Source organism: Echinops telfairi, unplaced genomic scaffold (genome assembly GCF_000313985.2).
Source record: "Echinops telfairi isolate 266 unplaced genomic scaffold, ASM31398v2 ScPeMD7_7468;HRSCAF=8506_0, whole genome shotgun sequence".
In the NCBI taxonomy this organism is placed as follows: domain Eukaryota; kingdom Metazoa; phylum Chordata; class Mammalia; order Afrosoricida; family Tenrecidae; genus Echinops; species Echinops telfairi.
Window position 1 is genome coordinate 53,053,868 of NW_022111369.1, and position 13,382 is coordinate 53,067,249.

At 40.2% G+C, this 13,382-nt stretch overlaps 1 protein-coding gene across 4 annotated transcripts in view; it reads right to left on the reverse strand.

The window, feature by feature from the left end:
* SMIM14 (small integral membrane protein 14) overlaps positions 1-13,382 on the reverse strand; it is an 88,626-nt gene that overhangs the window by 5,012 nt on the left and 70,232 nt on the right. For all 4 annotated transcript variants that reach the window (XM_045284182.1, XM_045284179.1, XM_045284181.1 and 1 more), the window contains exons 3-4: positions 7,956-8,004; positions 468-610 (exon numbers count right to left, since the gene is read on the reverse strand). In XM_045284182.1, coding sequence (XP_045140117.1) covers positions 468-610; positions 7,956-8,004 — 192 coding nt within the window. The remainder of the gene's footprint in view (positions 1-467; positions 611-7,955; positions 8,005-13,382) is intronic.

Below are 13,382 nucleotides of genomic sequence, written 5' to 3' on the forward strand. Positions count from 1 at the left end.
GGAAAACAGGATTTATCCAGACAGGCTCAGGGGCCTATTATATTTAATAGCTAAAACAGAGGAGAGAGAAAGGGGGATAAAAAACAATTGAGCTAGAGCTGGTAAGAGAGCTTAGAGTGTCTGAAGGATGAGAATCAGAGGATCAACCACTGTGGGGTAAATAAAACTGGGGTTGAAGGACTGGGAATTGCTGTGAGTTATGAATGGAATTGTTTTTGATATTTGTCATGTGAGTAAGAATTCAAATTTGTTTTACAATTTTGGGGGGCTAATTGTACTTCCATACGTGATTCATGCAGACTAAGCCACTGGAGGCTCCAAGATTTATCAGGTCTAAATAAGAAAACCTTAATCAGGAGTTCAGTCTTCCTTTTGCTAATTTATAGAGATTTTACTGAAAACAAACTTTCCCTCTCCAGTTTATACCCTTTTACCCCTGAAATGGATTTATAACCCTTAACACTTACATGATGAGGGCTGGCTGGCTTCCCAGATAAATTTGATCCTCTCAGATTAGGTGGTCTTAGTAAGAACAAGATGACAGCAATCACCATCCAGGCCATCAAGATCATGGTAATACTGATGCCATTGTCAGCAGAGGGTCCTGGTACTAAAGACAGAAATGAATTTGTAACACAACCCGCAGCATGATTTTAATAGGTAAGCAGGAAAAATTCTAATGTTCATTAGCTTGAAAACTGAATTAATCATTTCAAGAAGTATACTTGCAAAATATTACATCTTTAATTTCTCTTCCTTTCAGTGAGTAAACCTAAATGGTGAACAAAGTTGAAAAGTCCTACACACACGTGGGCCAAAGTTTATCACATGAAGGTTTTAAGAGTTCAACAGTTCTTAAATATTTGGGTGGGGTGGTATTAACAGAACCCTTTGAAAATCTGATAAAAGTATGAACTCTTCCCACTAGCAGAATGCAAATATGTACAATGGGTTACTAACTCATCCATAAAGAAGAATGAACACACAAAACATCCTGCAATGTAGATGAACCCGAAGGTCATGATGCTGAGTAAAATTAGGCAATCACAAAAGGACAAACGTAAGATCTCATTTTTAGGACATTACGAGAGTAGTTGTTGGGTGTCATTGAGTCAGCCTGAGTCACAGATACCCTGCATACACCAGAACAAAACACCGCCTGGTCCTGTGCCATCCACACATGCTCACTGGTGGTTATCAGGACTGACGAGGAAGGAGATTCATTCTCTATTCTAGCTAGGAGTCAATTTTGTTTATGATGAGAGAAAAAGTATGTGAAGTATGAACACCTTAACTAGTGTAGCTGATGATACTAAGATGTATACATGAAAACAGATGTAGTGGCAAAGTCTGTATTATATATGCAAAACAAACAAATATATACACACCTAAGTAAAACAAAAAGAGGTTACAGATATTTATTCTTTTTTTTTGCATACTATTCCTGATTTTACTTTATTTTTTGTTTGTTTGCTTTTTAAATCATTTTATTAGGGGCTCATACAACTCTTATCACAATCCATACACACATCAATTGTGCAAAGCGCATTTGTACATTCACTGCCCTCATCATTCTCAAAACATTTCCTCTCCACTTAAACCCCTGGCATTAGGTCCTCATGTTTCCCCTCCCTCCCCACTCCCCCCTCCCTCGTGAGCCCTTGATAGTTTACAAATTGTTATTTTGTCATATCTCGCCCTGTCCGACGTCTCCCTTCACCCACTTTTCTGTTGTCCGTCCCCCAGGGAGGAGGTCACATATAGTTCCTTGTAATCAGTTCCCTCTTTCCTACCCACTCTCCCTCTACCCTCCCTGTTTCGCCACTCACTCCACTGGTCCTGCAGGGCTCATCCACCCTGGATTCCCTGTATTTTCAGTTCCTATCTGTACCAGTATACATCCTCTGGTCTAGCCAGACTTGGAAGGTTGAATTCGAGTCATGGTAGTGGGAGCGGGGAGGAAACATTTAGGAACTAGAGGAAAGTTGTATTTCTCATCATTGTTACATCGCACCCTGACTGGCTCATCTCCTCCCCAAGACCCCTTTGCAAGGGGATCTCCAGTGGCCTACTAATGGGCTTTGGGTCTCCACTCCGCACTCCCCCCATCATTCACTATGGTAAGATTTTTTGTTCTGATGATGCCTTATACCTGATCCCTTCGACACCTCGTGGTTGCATAGGCTTTCTTTCTTTTTTTTTTTAAATCATTTAACTCTTTATTAGATAGAAACATCAAAACATAAACCTATTGTTTCACTGTATATCCTACATGTAGATCTACAATTTTTGGGAAATGGTCTTTCCATCTTTCTTTTTTTTTTAAATCATTTTATTAGGGGCTCATACAACTCTTATCACAATCCATACATACATCAATTGTGTACAGCGCATTTGTACATCATTCTCAAAACATTTTCTCTCCACTTAAACCCCCGACATTAGGTCCTCATTTTCCCCTCCCCCCACCCCCTCCCTCACAAGCCCTTGATAGTTTATAAATTGGTATTTTGTCATATCTTGCCCTGTCCGACATCTCCCTTCACCCACTTTTCTGTTGTCCGTCCCCCAGGGAGGAGGTCACATATAGTTCCTTGTAATCGGTTCCCTCTTTCCTACCCACTCTCCCTCTACCCTCCCTTACAGAAGGGTCACAGGGAGGAGACGAGCCAGTCAGGGTGCAGTATGAATGAAACATACAACTTTCCTCTAGTTCTTTAAACCTCCCCCTTAAATCCCCGCCCCCCATCATGATCCCAATTCTACCTTACAAATTCAGCTAGACCAGAGGATGTACACTGGTACAGATCAGAGCTGGGAACACAGGGAATCCAGGACCCCTCAGGGCCAATGCGAGTGCAGACACCAAGAGGGTAAGGGGAAAGTGGGGGAGAAAGGGGAACCGATCACAATGATCTACATATACCCCCTCCCAGGGGGATGGGCAAAGTGAGACATTGGACAATATAAGACATAACAAAATAATAATAATTTATAAATTATCAAGGGTGAGGGAGGGAGGGTTGGGGCAGGAGAGGGAAAATGAAGAGCTGATACTAAGGACTCAAGTAGAAAGAAAATGTTTTGAGAATGATGAAGGCAACAAATGTACAAATGTGCTTGACACAATGGAGGTATGTATGGATTGTGTTAAGAGTTGTATGAGCCCTCCCCCCCCAAAAATGATTTAATAAAGAAAAAAAAATTTACTTCAATTATCACCAAGCCCCCATTTTTGCAGGATCTGAAAACATACTATACATAATTTCATTTTTAAAAGTAAACAATTTTCCAACTGAACAGCAATATATATATTAATAAAAAAGGAGCTACAAAATATATATTATTACTTTACGGGTGAAAAAAGTATTTAAGAATTTGGCTCTCAGCATGGATTTTGACCAAATGCTAAAAGTCCTGGGGAAAGGAGAGACAAAAATTGTCAATAAGAAAAAATAAATAAAAAAGGAAATTAATATATAGACAAAGAATCCTGCCTTTATATTTAGATTAAGGAAGTGAAATTTTATTCAGATATAAAGAGTCTATCTGGTTACAGGCAGAGCTTGGTCAAGGGTCACAGGTAAACAAGATTATAATCAACACTTGTTTTCTCATTAGGAGTCCAGTAAGATTAGTTTTCAACTAGGAAAGCAGGTTTTAGTTTTATGTGCTGACTGGCTTCTCAGAGGTTATACAATATAGAGGTCAAAGGCAGATATGGGAGAAACAACATACAGGAATGTGATCTGGGGGAACCGGGGAACCACCACCCATCATCATTCTAACAACTTGGGGCAATGTCTACGTATTTCCTTTCTGGCTTAAGGGATTCTTTATCATAATAATCCAGTGACACCAGTTGACTACACTCAAATTTCTACTTCGGGCTAGATATTGCATTAGCTCTTCTTCCAAGTTACCATATTACCAAAGTTGATGGGCTGCCCAGTTCAGACCAGGAATTCATGTGTAACAAGCCCTTTCACACTGTGTTTTTAGTTTCATGGATATAAAGTAGAGTTCAAGTTTAGAGATGTTAAGTATAAAAACTAGCCCATTAATAAATGTAAGTTGGCAATATGTCAAAAAGCTTAACATGTGCACATGTTCAAACTGCTGTTTCAAATAGTATTAACAAACAGAGAGAAATAATCTAAATGTTGGTGTATCACCAAATAGTTTTATTATTTGGTCATTAAATGTTTTTAACATAAAAATATAATGATACCAGAATTTCCTGTATCAGAACCAGCTGGCAACAGTAAGTCTAAAGCATAGATGAGAAGCTTTTAGGGCAGTGAGAAGTCACTGGTGAAACAATATGGAGTGAGAATGGTGACACAATGTGCAGAATGTCACCAATGCCATGAAACGATGCACTCACAGAACTGTTGGATGCACTCAGGTCACAGCTTGACTAGAGACTACGGATATAAATGACTCTCTGGAGGCAGGCCTCTCTCTCTCTTTGCTTCATCTTCCTGTGAACAAGCCATGCGGAGCCACGCTGAGACCTGAGAGAGTCCTGGAGATGTTTCCACTGCCACAGGATCCAAAAGACTTTGAACTCACTGGCCCATGATCATCCTGCATTTTGCAACATTACATGTGTTACGTGAATCTAAAGAGGGATTTATGGCTTCATGTTAGACTTACAGGCTAATATTTGATTTATGGACTTGATATTGAACTGGGATGGGATGTTTTCTTAATATAAAATTATTCTTTGATATAAAGCTCTTTCTTGTACATATAAAATAAAAAAGAACTGTTGGATGGGTTCATAATATGATATGAGGTATATATTTTCACCGATAAAATATTTTTCAGAGATATCCTGATACATTTATAACAGTAGTTTACAAAGTCTGAAAAAAACAAATAAAACATGTGTCAGTTTGTGGTTCTGTGTTGCTGTGACTCTGGAAGCAATGTCACTGGTATTTCAAATGCCAGCACGGCCACCCAAAGTGAGCAGGTTTTACCAGAGCTTACAGACTAAGAACAGACTACGGAGGAGGAGGAACCGGCTGTCCATTCTGAAGAATTAGCCACTGAAAACCTTATGGATAGAGGCAGAATCTTGCCAAAGATAGTGCTTGAAGATGAGCTCATTAGACTGGAACCAACACACCAAACTCATTGCCATTAAGTTGAGTCTAACTCATGATGGCTCTGGGGCAGCACAGAATTAACTGCCTTTGTAGGTTTCCAAGACTCTTTACAGAGGTCCCATCTTTCTTCCAAGGAGCAGCTGGTGGTTTCAAACTTCTGACATTGCAGTTAACAGTCCAACCTACAATCCCTATGCCACCAGCACTCCTTCCAGTCAAAAAAAATTTTTTTAAACATTTTATTAGGGGCTCATACAACTGTTACCGCAATCCATACACACATCAATTGTGTAAAGCGCATTTGTACATCATTCTCAAAACATTTTCTCTCCACTTAAACCCCCGACATCAGGTCCTCATTTTTCCCTTCCCTCCCCGCTCCCCCCTCCCGCATGAGTCCTTGACAGTTTATAAATTGGTATTTTGTCATATCTTGCCCTGTCCGACATCTCCCTTCACCCACTTTTCGGTTGTCCGTCCCCCAGGGAGGAGGTCACACACAGTTCCTTGTAATCAGTTCCCTCTTTCCTATCCATTCTCCCTTTACCTTCCCTGTTCTGCCACTCACACCACTGGTCCTGTAGGGCTCATCTTTCCTGGATTCCCTGTATTTTCAGTTCCTATCTGTACCAGTGTACCTCCTCTGGTCTAGCCAGAGTTGCAAGGTCGAATTCGAGTCATGGTAGTGGGAGCGGGGAGGAAACATTTAGGAACTAGAGGAAAGTTGTATTTCTCATCGTTGTTACATCATCCAGTCAAAATTTGACTGAGGAAGAATTGCCTTCTTAAATTAGAGTCAGCCTTATATAATGTCATGGATGGAGTAAAGCCTTTGGGAATAAAATCTTGGGGATCTTCATTTGCTGAGGGAGTATTACTCAAAATAAGAAACAGCTGCAAACATCTATTAATAGGTGAAACTGGGAATGTATGAAAGCAGAGAATACCAGAAAAATGTTTACTTGTCTTTTACTGACTATGCAAAGACATTCGGCTGCCTGGGTCATAACAAACCATGGATAGCTTTGAGAAGAACAGGTATTCCAGAACACTTCATTGTACTCCTGCATAACCTGTACATGGACCAAGAAGCAGTTGTGCAAACAGAACAAGGAAATACTGCATGGTTAAAATCAGGAAAGGTATTAAAAAAAATCAGGAAAGGTGTGAGCCAGGATTGTATTCCCTCACCATACTTATCCAATCTTTCTGTTGAGCAAATAATCAGAGAAACTGGATTATAAGAAGAAGGATTCAGCATCAGGATTGGAGAAAGGCTTACTAACAACCTGCAGTATGCTGATGACACAGCCTTGCCTGCTGAAAGTGAAGAGGACTTGAAGCCCTCGCAGATGAAGAACCAGGATCGCAGCCTTCAGTGCAGATTACAACTCAATGGAAAGAAGACCAAAATCCTCACAACTGGACCAATAGGTAACATCATGATAAATGAGAGAAGATTAAAGTTGTCAAGGATTTCATCTTGCTTGAATCCATATTCAATGCTCATGGAAGCAGCAGATATCAAACGATGTATTGCACTGGGTAAATCTGCTGCACAGTATTTCTTTAAAGTGCTGAAAAGCAAGAATGCTACTTTGAGGACTAAAGTGTGCATGACCCAAAACATTGTATTTTCCAATACCTCATATGCATGTGAAAGTTAGAGATTGAACAAGGAAGACTGGAAAAGAATCGATGCCTTGAATTTTGATGTTAGCAAGGAATATTGCAAGAACCACGGACTTCCAAAAGAACAAACAAAACTGTCTTGGAAGTACAGCCCTAATGCTTTTTAGAAGCAAGGGCGATGAGACTTCTTCTCACATACTTTGGAAATGGTATCCGGAAGAGACTGGTCCCCAGAAAAGGACATCATGTTTGGTAAAGTAGATGGGCAGTGAAGAAGAAGAAGGCCCTGAAGGAGGATTGACACAGGGGCTGTAACAATGGGACCAAACGTAAGAACAATTACGAGGATGGTACAGGCCCAGGCAGTATTTCCTTCTGTTGTTCAGAGGGCTGGTAAGAGTCAGGAGTGACTCGACAGCACCTAACAACAGTCAAAAACAACGCACACAACAAGATCTCATTTTCTAAGTATGTGAAATGTAATTGTCCTGGCCCTTCATCATCCTGTGAGTATCACGCTTCCCTTTTTACAGTCAAATTGTTAAGACACAAGAATGGACTGTTATACATGCTACATATCTGTTGGCCTCAAAGCATGTCTCAGGTTATTTTTGAGTATCTGTAGAAGAATGGGCACTCCAATGTGGACTGTATGGATCTGACACAGTGTGTGCTGACTGAATGTCAGCACCATTCACCATGCATGATCTTCTTCCTGCCCTGTCTTTCACTTTACCATTGCCACTCACATGGTCTCATGGGAACATGAGCCAGAAGAATGAGCTGCACAGACACCCAAAGCTGGCCAACGGATACAAATGGATGCTGGGGAAAGGTATGTGGTTTTTGCTGGTAGCCTTCATGTGCCAGTTCGAGGCTCAAAGTGCCTAAATATAAAAAAATGTGCCAAGATAAGGGTTTGGAAGGGTACACACCAAGTTGCCAAGTGATTATTTTACATGATAGTATTCTTGAGTTTCCCCTTCTTTTTATCAGTAATTTTATCATTTTCTTCAATAAGCAGATTTTGGTTTTGAGGCAGGAAAAAAACAACTTTGCAAATTAAAAATGAAAGATTAAGTGACAAATATACTACACACTATTGAGAAATATTTCCATAAAGAGACAGTCATATGAGCAAACATTCAGTCAGAAGTACTACAATTCTCCCGCAAACCTAAATCTCCTCCTGCCCGTGTTACTTACATTCCTGAAGACACTCTGTGTCTGTGCAGTAGGACTGCGACTGCCTCAACTGCAAAGAAAAAGAGGAAAGTCAGCCATTGGATGCGACCAAAACCAGACAACTGTTGAAAGACTCTGTTCTGATTTTAATGAAGGCTACAATGTAAACAGCCTGGTGGCACAGTGGCTACCCACTGGGCTGAGATCTGATCTAAATCCAAGAGAAACACAGACTACATGAAAGGGCTCCTCATTTTGAGTAGACTTTTTCTACTCAGAATAATTTTCAGATGTACTGTAATCTGATACAAGTCATCAATCTAAATCAGTATTTCCCGCAGTGGGAGATGCTAACCCCTGAATGACACTGGAATGACGGGGGAAAGTGTGTGTGTACAAAAGCAGATACCTACACCTTATCCTAGATTATAAACTATAGCACAAAAGTTCTTCATTGCAAGGGGGTCTGAGTAGTTTTTTCTGAAAAGGGGACGATGGGCCAAATAAGTTTGGGAACCCATCATCTACAGTTATTGTCTTATGTAAGGGCTTTACCTCTCCTTCCTCACTAAGTGACAAGGCTTAGAACAGTTGTCCCAATAGGGCAGAAGAGAATTGCCCGTGTGTTTCCAAGACTGTAAAGCAGGCGTCCTTAAACTACGGCCCACGGGCCACATGCAGCCCGCTGGGTGCTTGTGCCCCATTTTGTTGTTTTACTTCAAAATAAGTTATGTGCAGTGTGCATAGGAATTTGTTCATATTTTTTTTAAACTATAGTCCGGCCCTACAACGGGTCTGAGGGACAGTGAACTGGCCCCGTTTAAAAAATTTGAGGACCCCTGCTGTAAATCATAGCTTCCCAAACCTATTTGGCTTACTGCCTCCTTTTCAGGAAAACAAACTACCCAGCACTCCCTGGCAACTAAAAACTGTTATACTATAGCCCACAATCCAGGATAAAGTTTAGCTATCTACTTTTAAAGCCCCACTGGATGGTTCCAACATCCCCAGGGGGTGGTATTGCCCACTTTGGGAAATATTGATCTACATTTTTTTAAAAAGTAGAAGTACTAGAAAGAGTTCATTAATAAGTTTATTAATACATAATTTTATGAGTTTTTCTTCTGTTTGAAAATCAGAAGCACATAATGAAAAAGTAAATTCTATTTCAGAAAACAAACCTTTGGTGGGGGTGGGTGGGAATGAACCTTTGGGGGTTGAGGAACCCAAGTATGCAGGAGGGGGCAGGGAGCACTAGAACTAATGATGATTACACAACAAAAGTGGGTGAAGGGAGACATCGGACAGGGCAAGATATGACAAAATAATGATTTGTATATTATCAAGGGTTCATGAGGGAGGGGAGAGTGGGAAGGGAGGGGAAAAAATGAGGAGCTGATGCCAGGGGCTTGGGTGGAGAGCAAATATTTTGAGAATGATGAGGGCAATGAATGTACAAAGGTGCTTTACACAACTGATATATGTATGGATTGTGATAAAAGTTGTATGAGCCCTTAATAAAACAATCAAAAAAATCATTTTATTGGGGGCTCTCACAGCTGCTATCACAATCCATACATTCATCCATGATGTCAAGCACATTTGTACATATATTGCCATCATCATTTTCAAAACATTTTCTTTCTACTTGAGCCCTTGGTATCAGCTCATTTTTCTCCCTCCCTCCCCCCTGAACCCTTGATACTTTATAAATTATTATTTTCATGTCTTACACCAACCCTTCCCCCACTTTTCTGTTGTCTGTGCCCGAGTGTGGTTATACGTTCATCATTGCGATCAGTTTCCCCTTCCTCCCCCCACCTTTCACTTACCTCCTGTTATCGCTACTATTTATTGGTCCTTACGGGTTTATCTGACCTGGATTCCCTGCGTTGCAAGCTCGTATCTGTACCCATGTACATGCTTTGGTCTAGCTGGATGTATAAAGTAGAACTGGGGTCATGACAATGGGGAGGAGGAAGCATTAAAGAACTAGAGGAAACAGGTTATGTTTCATCAGTGCTACACTGCACTTGGCTGGCTCGTCCCTTCCTTTGACCCTTCTGTGAAGTGGATGCCTAATTGTCTACAGATAGGCTTTGGATCTCCACTCCACCTGCCCCCTTGTTTGCTTTGATATGATTGATTGTTCTAGGTCTTTGATGCCTGATACCTGATCCCATTGACACCTCATGTTCACATAGGCTGGTGTGCTTCTTCCATGTGAGCTTTGTTGCATCTCAGCTAAATGCTTGTTCATCTTCAAGCCTTTAAGACCCTAGACACTATACCTTTTGATAGCTGGACACCATCTGCTTTCTTCACCGCCTTTACTTATGCGCCCATTTTACATAACTCATTTTAAAAGCGATTTAACCATTAAAAAAAGTTCAAAATTGAATGGAGTAATGATTGTTCAATTCTTCTTGATATTAAGAAGATTAAACTATTGAATTGTATTTATGTGGGTTATGTGCCAATAAAACAGTAAAAACAAATAAAGTAAAATAAAGAAATGAACCTTTGAAAGGTAAATATATATAGATATATACACATATTATTTATATCTACATAAACTAAAAACCATCTCACAAGGCTGGAGAGAATAAGGTAGGGAAATAGATGAGTATCTTTTCATATCATTTTTTTGGAGCTATGTGGTTTTATCAATTTTAAAAGTAAAAAGTTCACCTATCAATGAACATATATCATACAAATGATGACACATCTCTAAAAATGTAAAACAGAGGTGCTGATACAGTAAAGAGGGAAAAAAGCCCGATTCTGACATCAAACCCATTACTCTTTAGCCACACTCTCTCTATTAAAGCAATAACTCATACCTAGCAATTGTTTTGGGAAAGGAATTACAGAACAGTGCTTAGCTGGTTAAGTATAAGCTTGTCAATAAGACAGGTCTAGATTTCAAGTCTGGCTCAGCAACTTTCTAGCATTTCAAGACCATGGACAAGTTATTTAATACTGCTAAGCTTTAGTTTTCTCATCTGATAAAAAAAGTGAAGAATGATAGTACTGTACCTATATTTCAGAGCACTAATGAGAATGGGAATAGATAATTCATGAGAAATATAGTGATAGCCCAAGAAATGTTAGCCATTATTACCGTGCTAAACAAATTACAACCTCATCTAGATGCAGAATAAATCATTTCAAAAGTTACTTGCTAAAAAGATCATGCTTGTCATGTCTATACCATTAAAAATACTCCTGTTTGAACTAGAATTGAAAATTGGATCTTAATGCAAAATTATGTTATACAAGGTATCTTAAGTCTTATTAAATATGAATCAATTTAAAATTTCATATTAAAATTACAGTCCAAAGAAACTGAAAACAGGATGAGTAGGCCCTTGGGTCAAAGAGACCAAAGAACCTTTGCTTTGCACATTTTATTTCAAATTTTATTTCTTCCAATAAGGAAAACCTATACAGAGAGCAAAATTTAAAAGTATATAAGGAAATTCTTTCGAAGGTAAATCTACTCTTCTGTCCTACTGCCTCACTAGCACTGTTTTTCTTATGAATCCCTCTTACATTTTCATAAAGTTCTTTCCCCACCTGCAAACAGCACTGTATATGTATAAAAAGAACTATCAAATAAGGAGTAAAGAACACTTTCCAACTCAACTGATTATGCTAAATTTAATCTTTAGCTAAGGCATATCATACTCCAAAATCTATAGCTGTGATCTAAATGACCAATGAATACCAGTTCTCTTGCACATTACCAAAACGAAATTCAGTGCCGTAGAGTTGGTTCCAACTCATATAGCAACCCTATGGAACATGGGAGAAGCAGATCTGCCCCTGTGGGTTTCTGAGACTGTAACTCTTTATGGGAGTAGAAAGCCTCACTAGTGGCTGGTGGTTCTGAACTGCCGACCTTATGGTTAGCAGCCCAATGTGTAACCCACTACAACACCAGGGCTCCTGATGTGACTAAAATATCAGCCTTAACTTTGGGTTATACCAACAGCTCTGTATGAAATACTGCCCTTGTCTTGAGCTCTGATGTGCTGGTTATCTGTAGTTTAACAAACAACTATAAAGAACATGATTTCCAGGTGAAAAGCCCAAGAGTCTTTACACATTCATCTGCTCACATTCTATTTCTATGTGTGGCCACATCACTAGCTCTAGATCCTTTTTTTCAGTAATACCTTCCCTGCAGTGGGTAGACAGACGTAGGGTCCACCAGAGGCTCATTGTGTCCTGTCCCCCCCACCCCCTGTCCCCGTCCCTTCCCTGTGACTATCCAAGGAACCCTGATGGTACAGTGTATTCAGCAAGGCTGGCAATCAAACCTACCAACTGCTCTTTCTTCCACTGATACACGAGGAGCGAGAATCAAACTCCTCATCAGCCCAAGGTCAACTGCCATCAGGCAGAGATCAGACATACCCACCATCCTTAGTCTATCCTAACACCAACCTGCCTTTCCCTGGCACGCCACTTCTCTGTTGGGTCTGACTGGGCCACACAGAACTCACCAGCAATACTTAGATTATGGGAATTGATTAGGGAAGCTAACAGGTTACTAAATGTTAAAGATAATGGTTCTTTTGCCTACAATGCCATTTCTCAGCCATGCTTAAAGGCATGCCTCTCACTGGTCCTAGGCCTCTCAGCCAATGTGGCCCTCTGCTCTGCCTCATAGTCTTAGTGCTGTGGCCTCTGGTGCCTCTGCCACTTCAGACAGGAATTTCCCATACACTCCACTCGCAGCTCTTCTTTCTTGATGGTCATAGGATTCTCTGTTCTTGCTTTCAAGATGGCTCACTCTCATACCCAGCAGAATGACAAAACTGACCAAGGCCCAAGTGAGATATTCAACACTTTATTTATATGCTCCTATTCTATGGATAGAAAAGCCACAGTTGCTATATGCTGGATGACAGTGGTTGGAGGTGACTCTCCATGTCGGGGTTTAGTCTCACTCACATCCTGGCAGGTAAGAGGTCTGTGTTCTACAGTAGCGGTCAGCAAAGTACAGCCTACAAAACAAGCAGCCGGTGTTTGCAAGCAAACTTAAGTGCAGCCATAGCCATTCTGTGGCTGAAAACAGCAGAGCTCAGTAGTGGCCACAGAGACTGTAATACCTCCAACCCTAAAATATTTATTACTGGTCACTAAATCTATGAACACTGGTGATCATGGCATCAACTAAAGATACTGAGGAATCACCCATGTGGTAAGGGGAAAACTATAAATGTTTTTATATGGCTATATAAAAATGTTCATTTATAAATGTGAGATGCTCACTAATGTCTATTTATAATGCAACAATTATTTTACTTACTTATTCACTAGAAATACTTAATTCATTCCTACTATAAGAAGGCATCAGGACAGGGGAGGAGGTGGGGAAAGGAAACCAAAAAAATGATGAAAATAAGGAAGAAATGGGTAGCGGGGGCACAGGGCGCT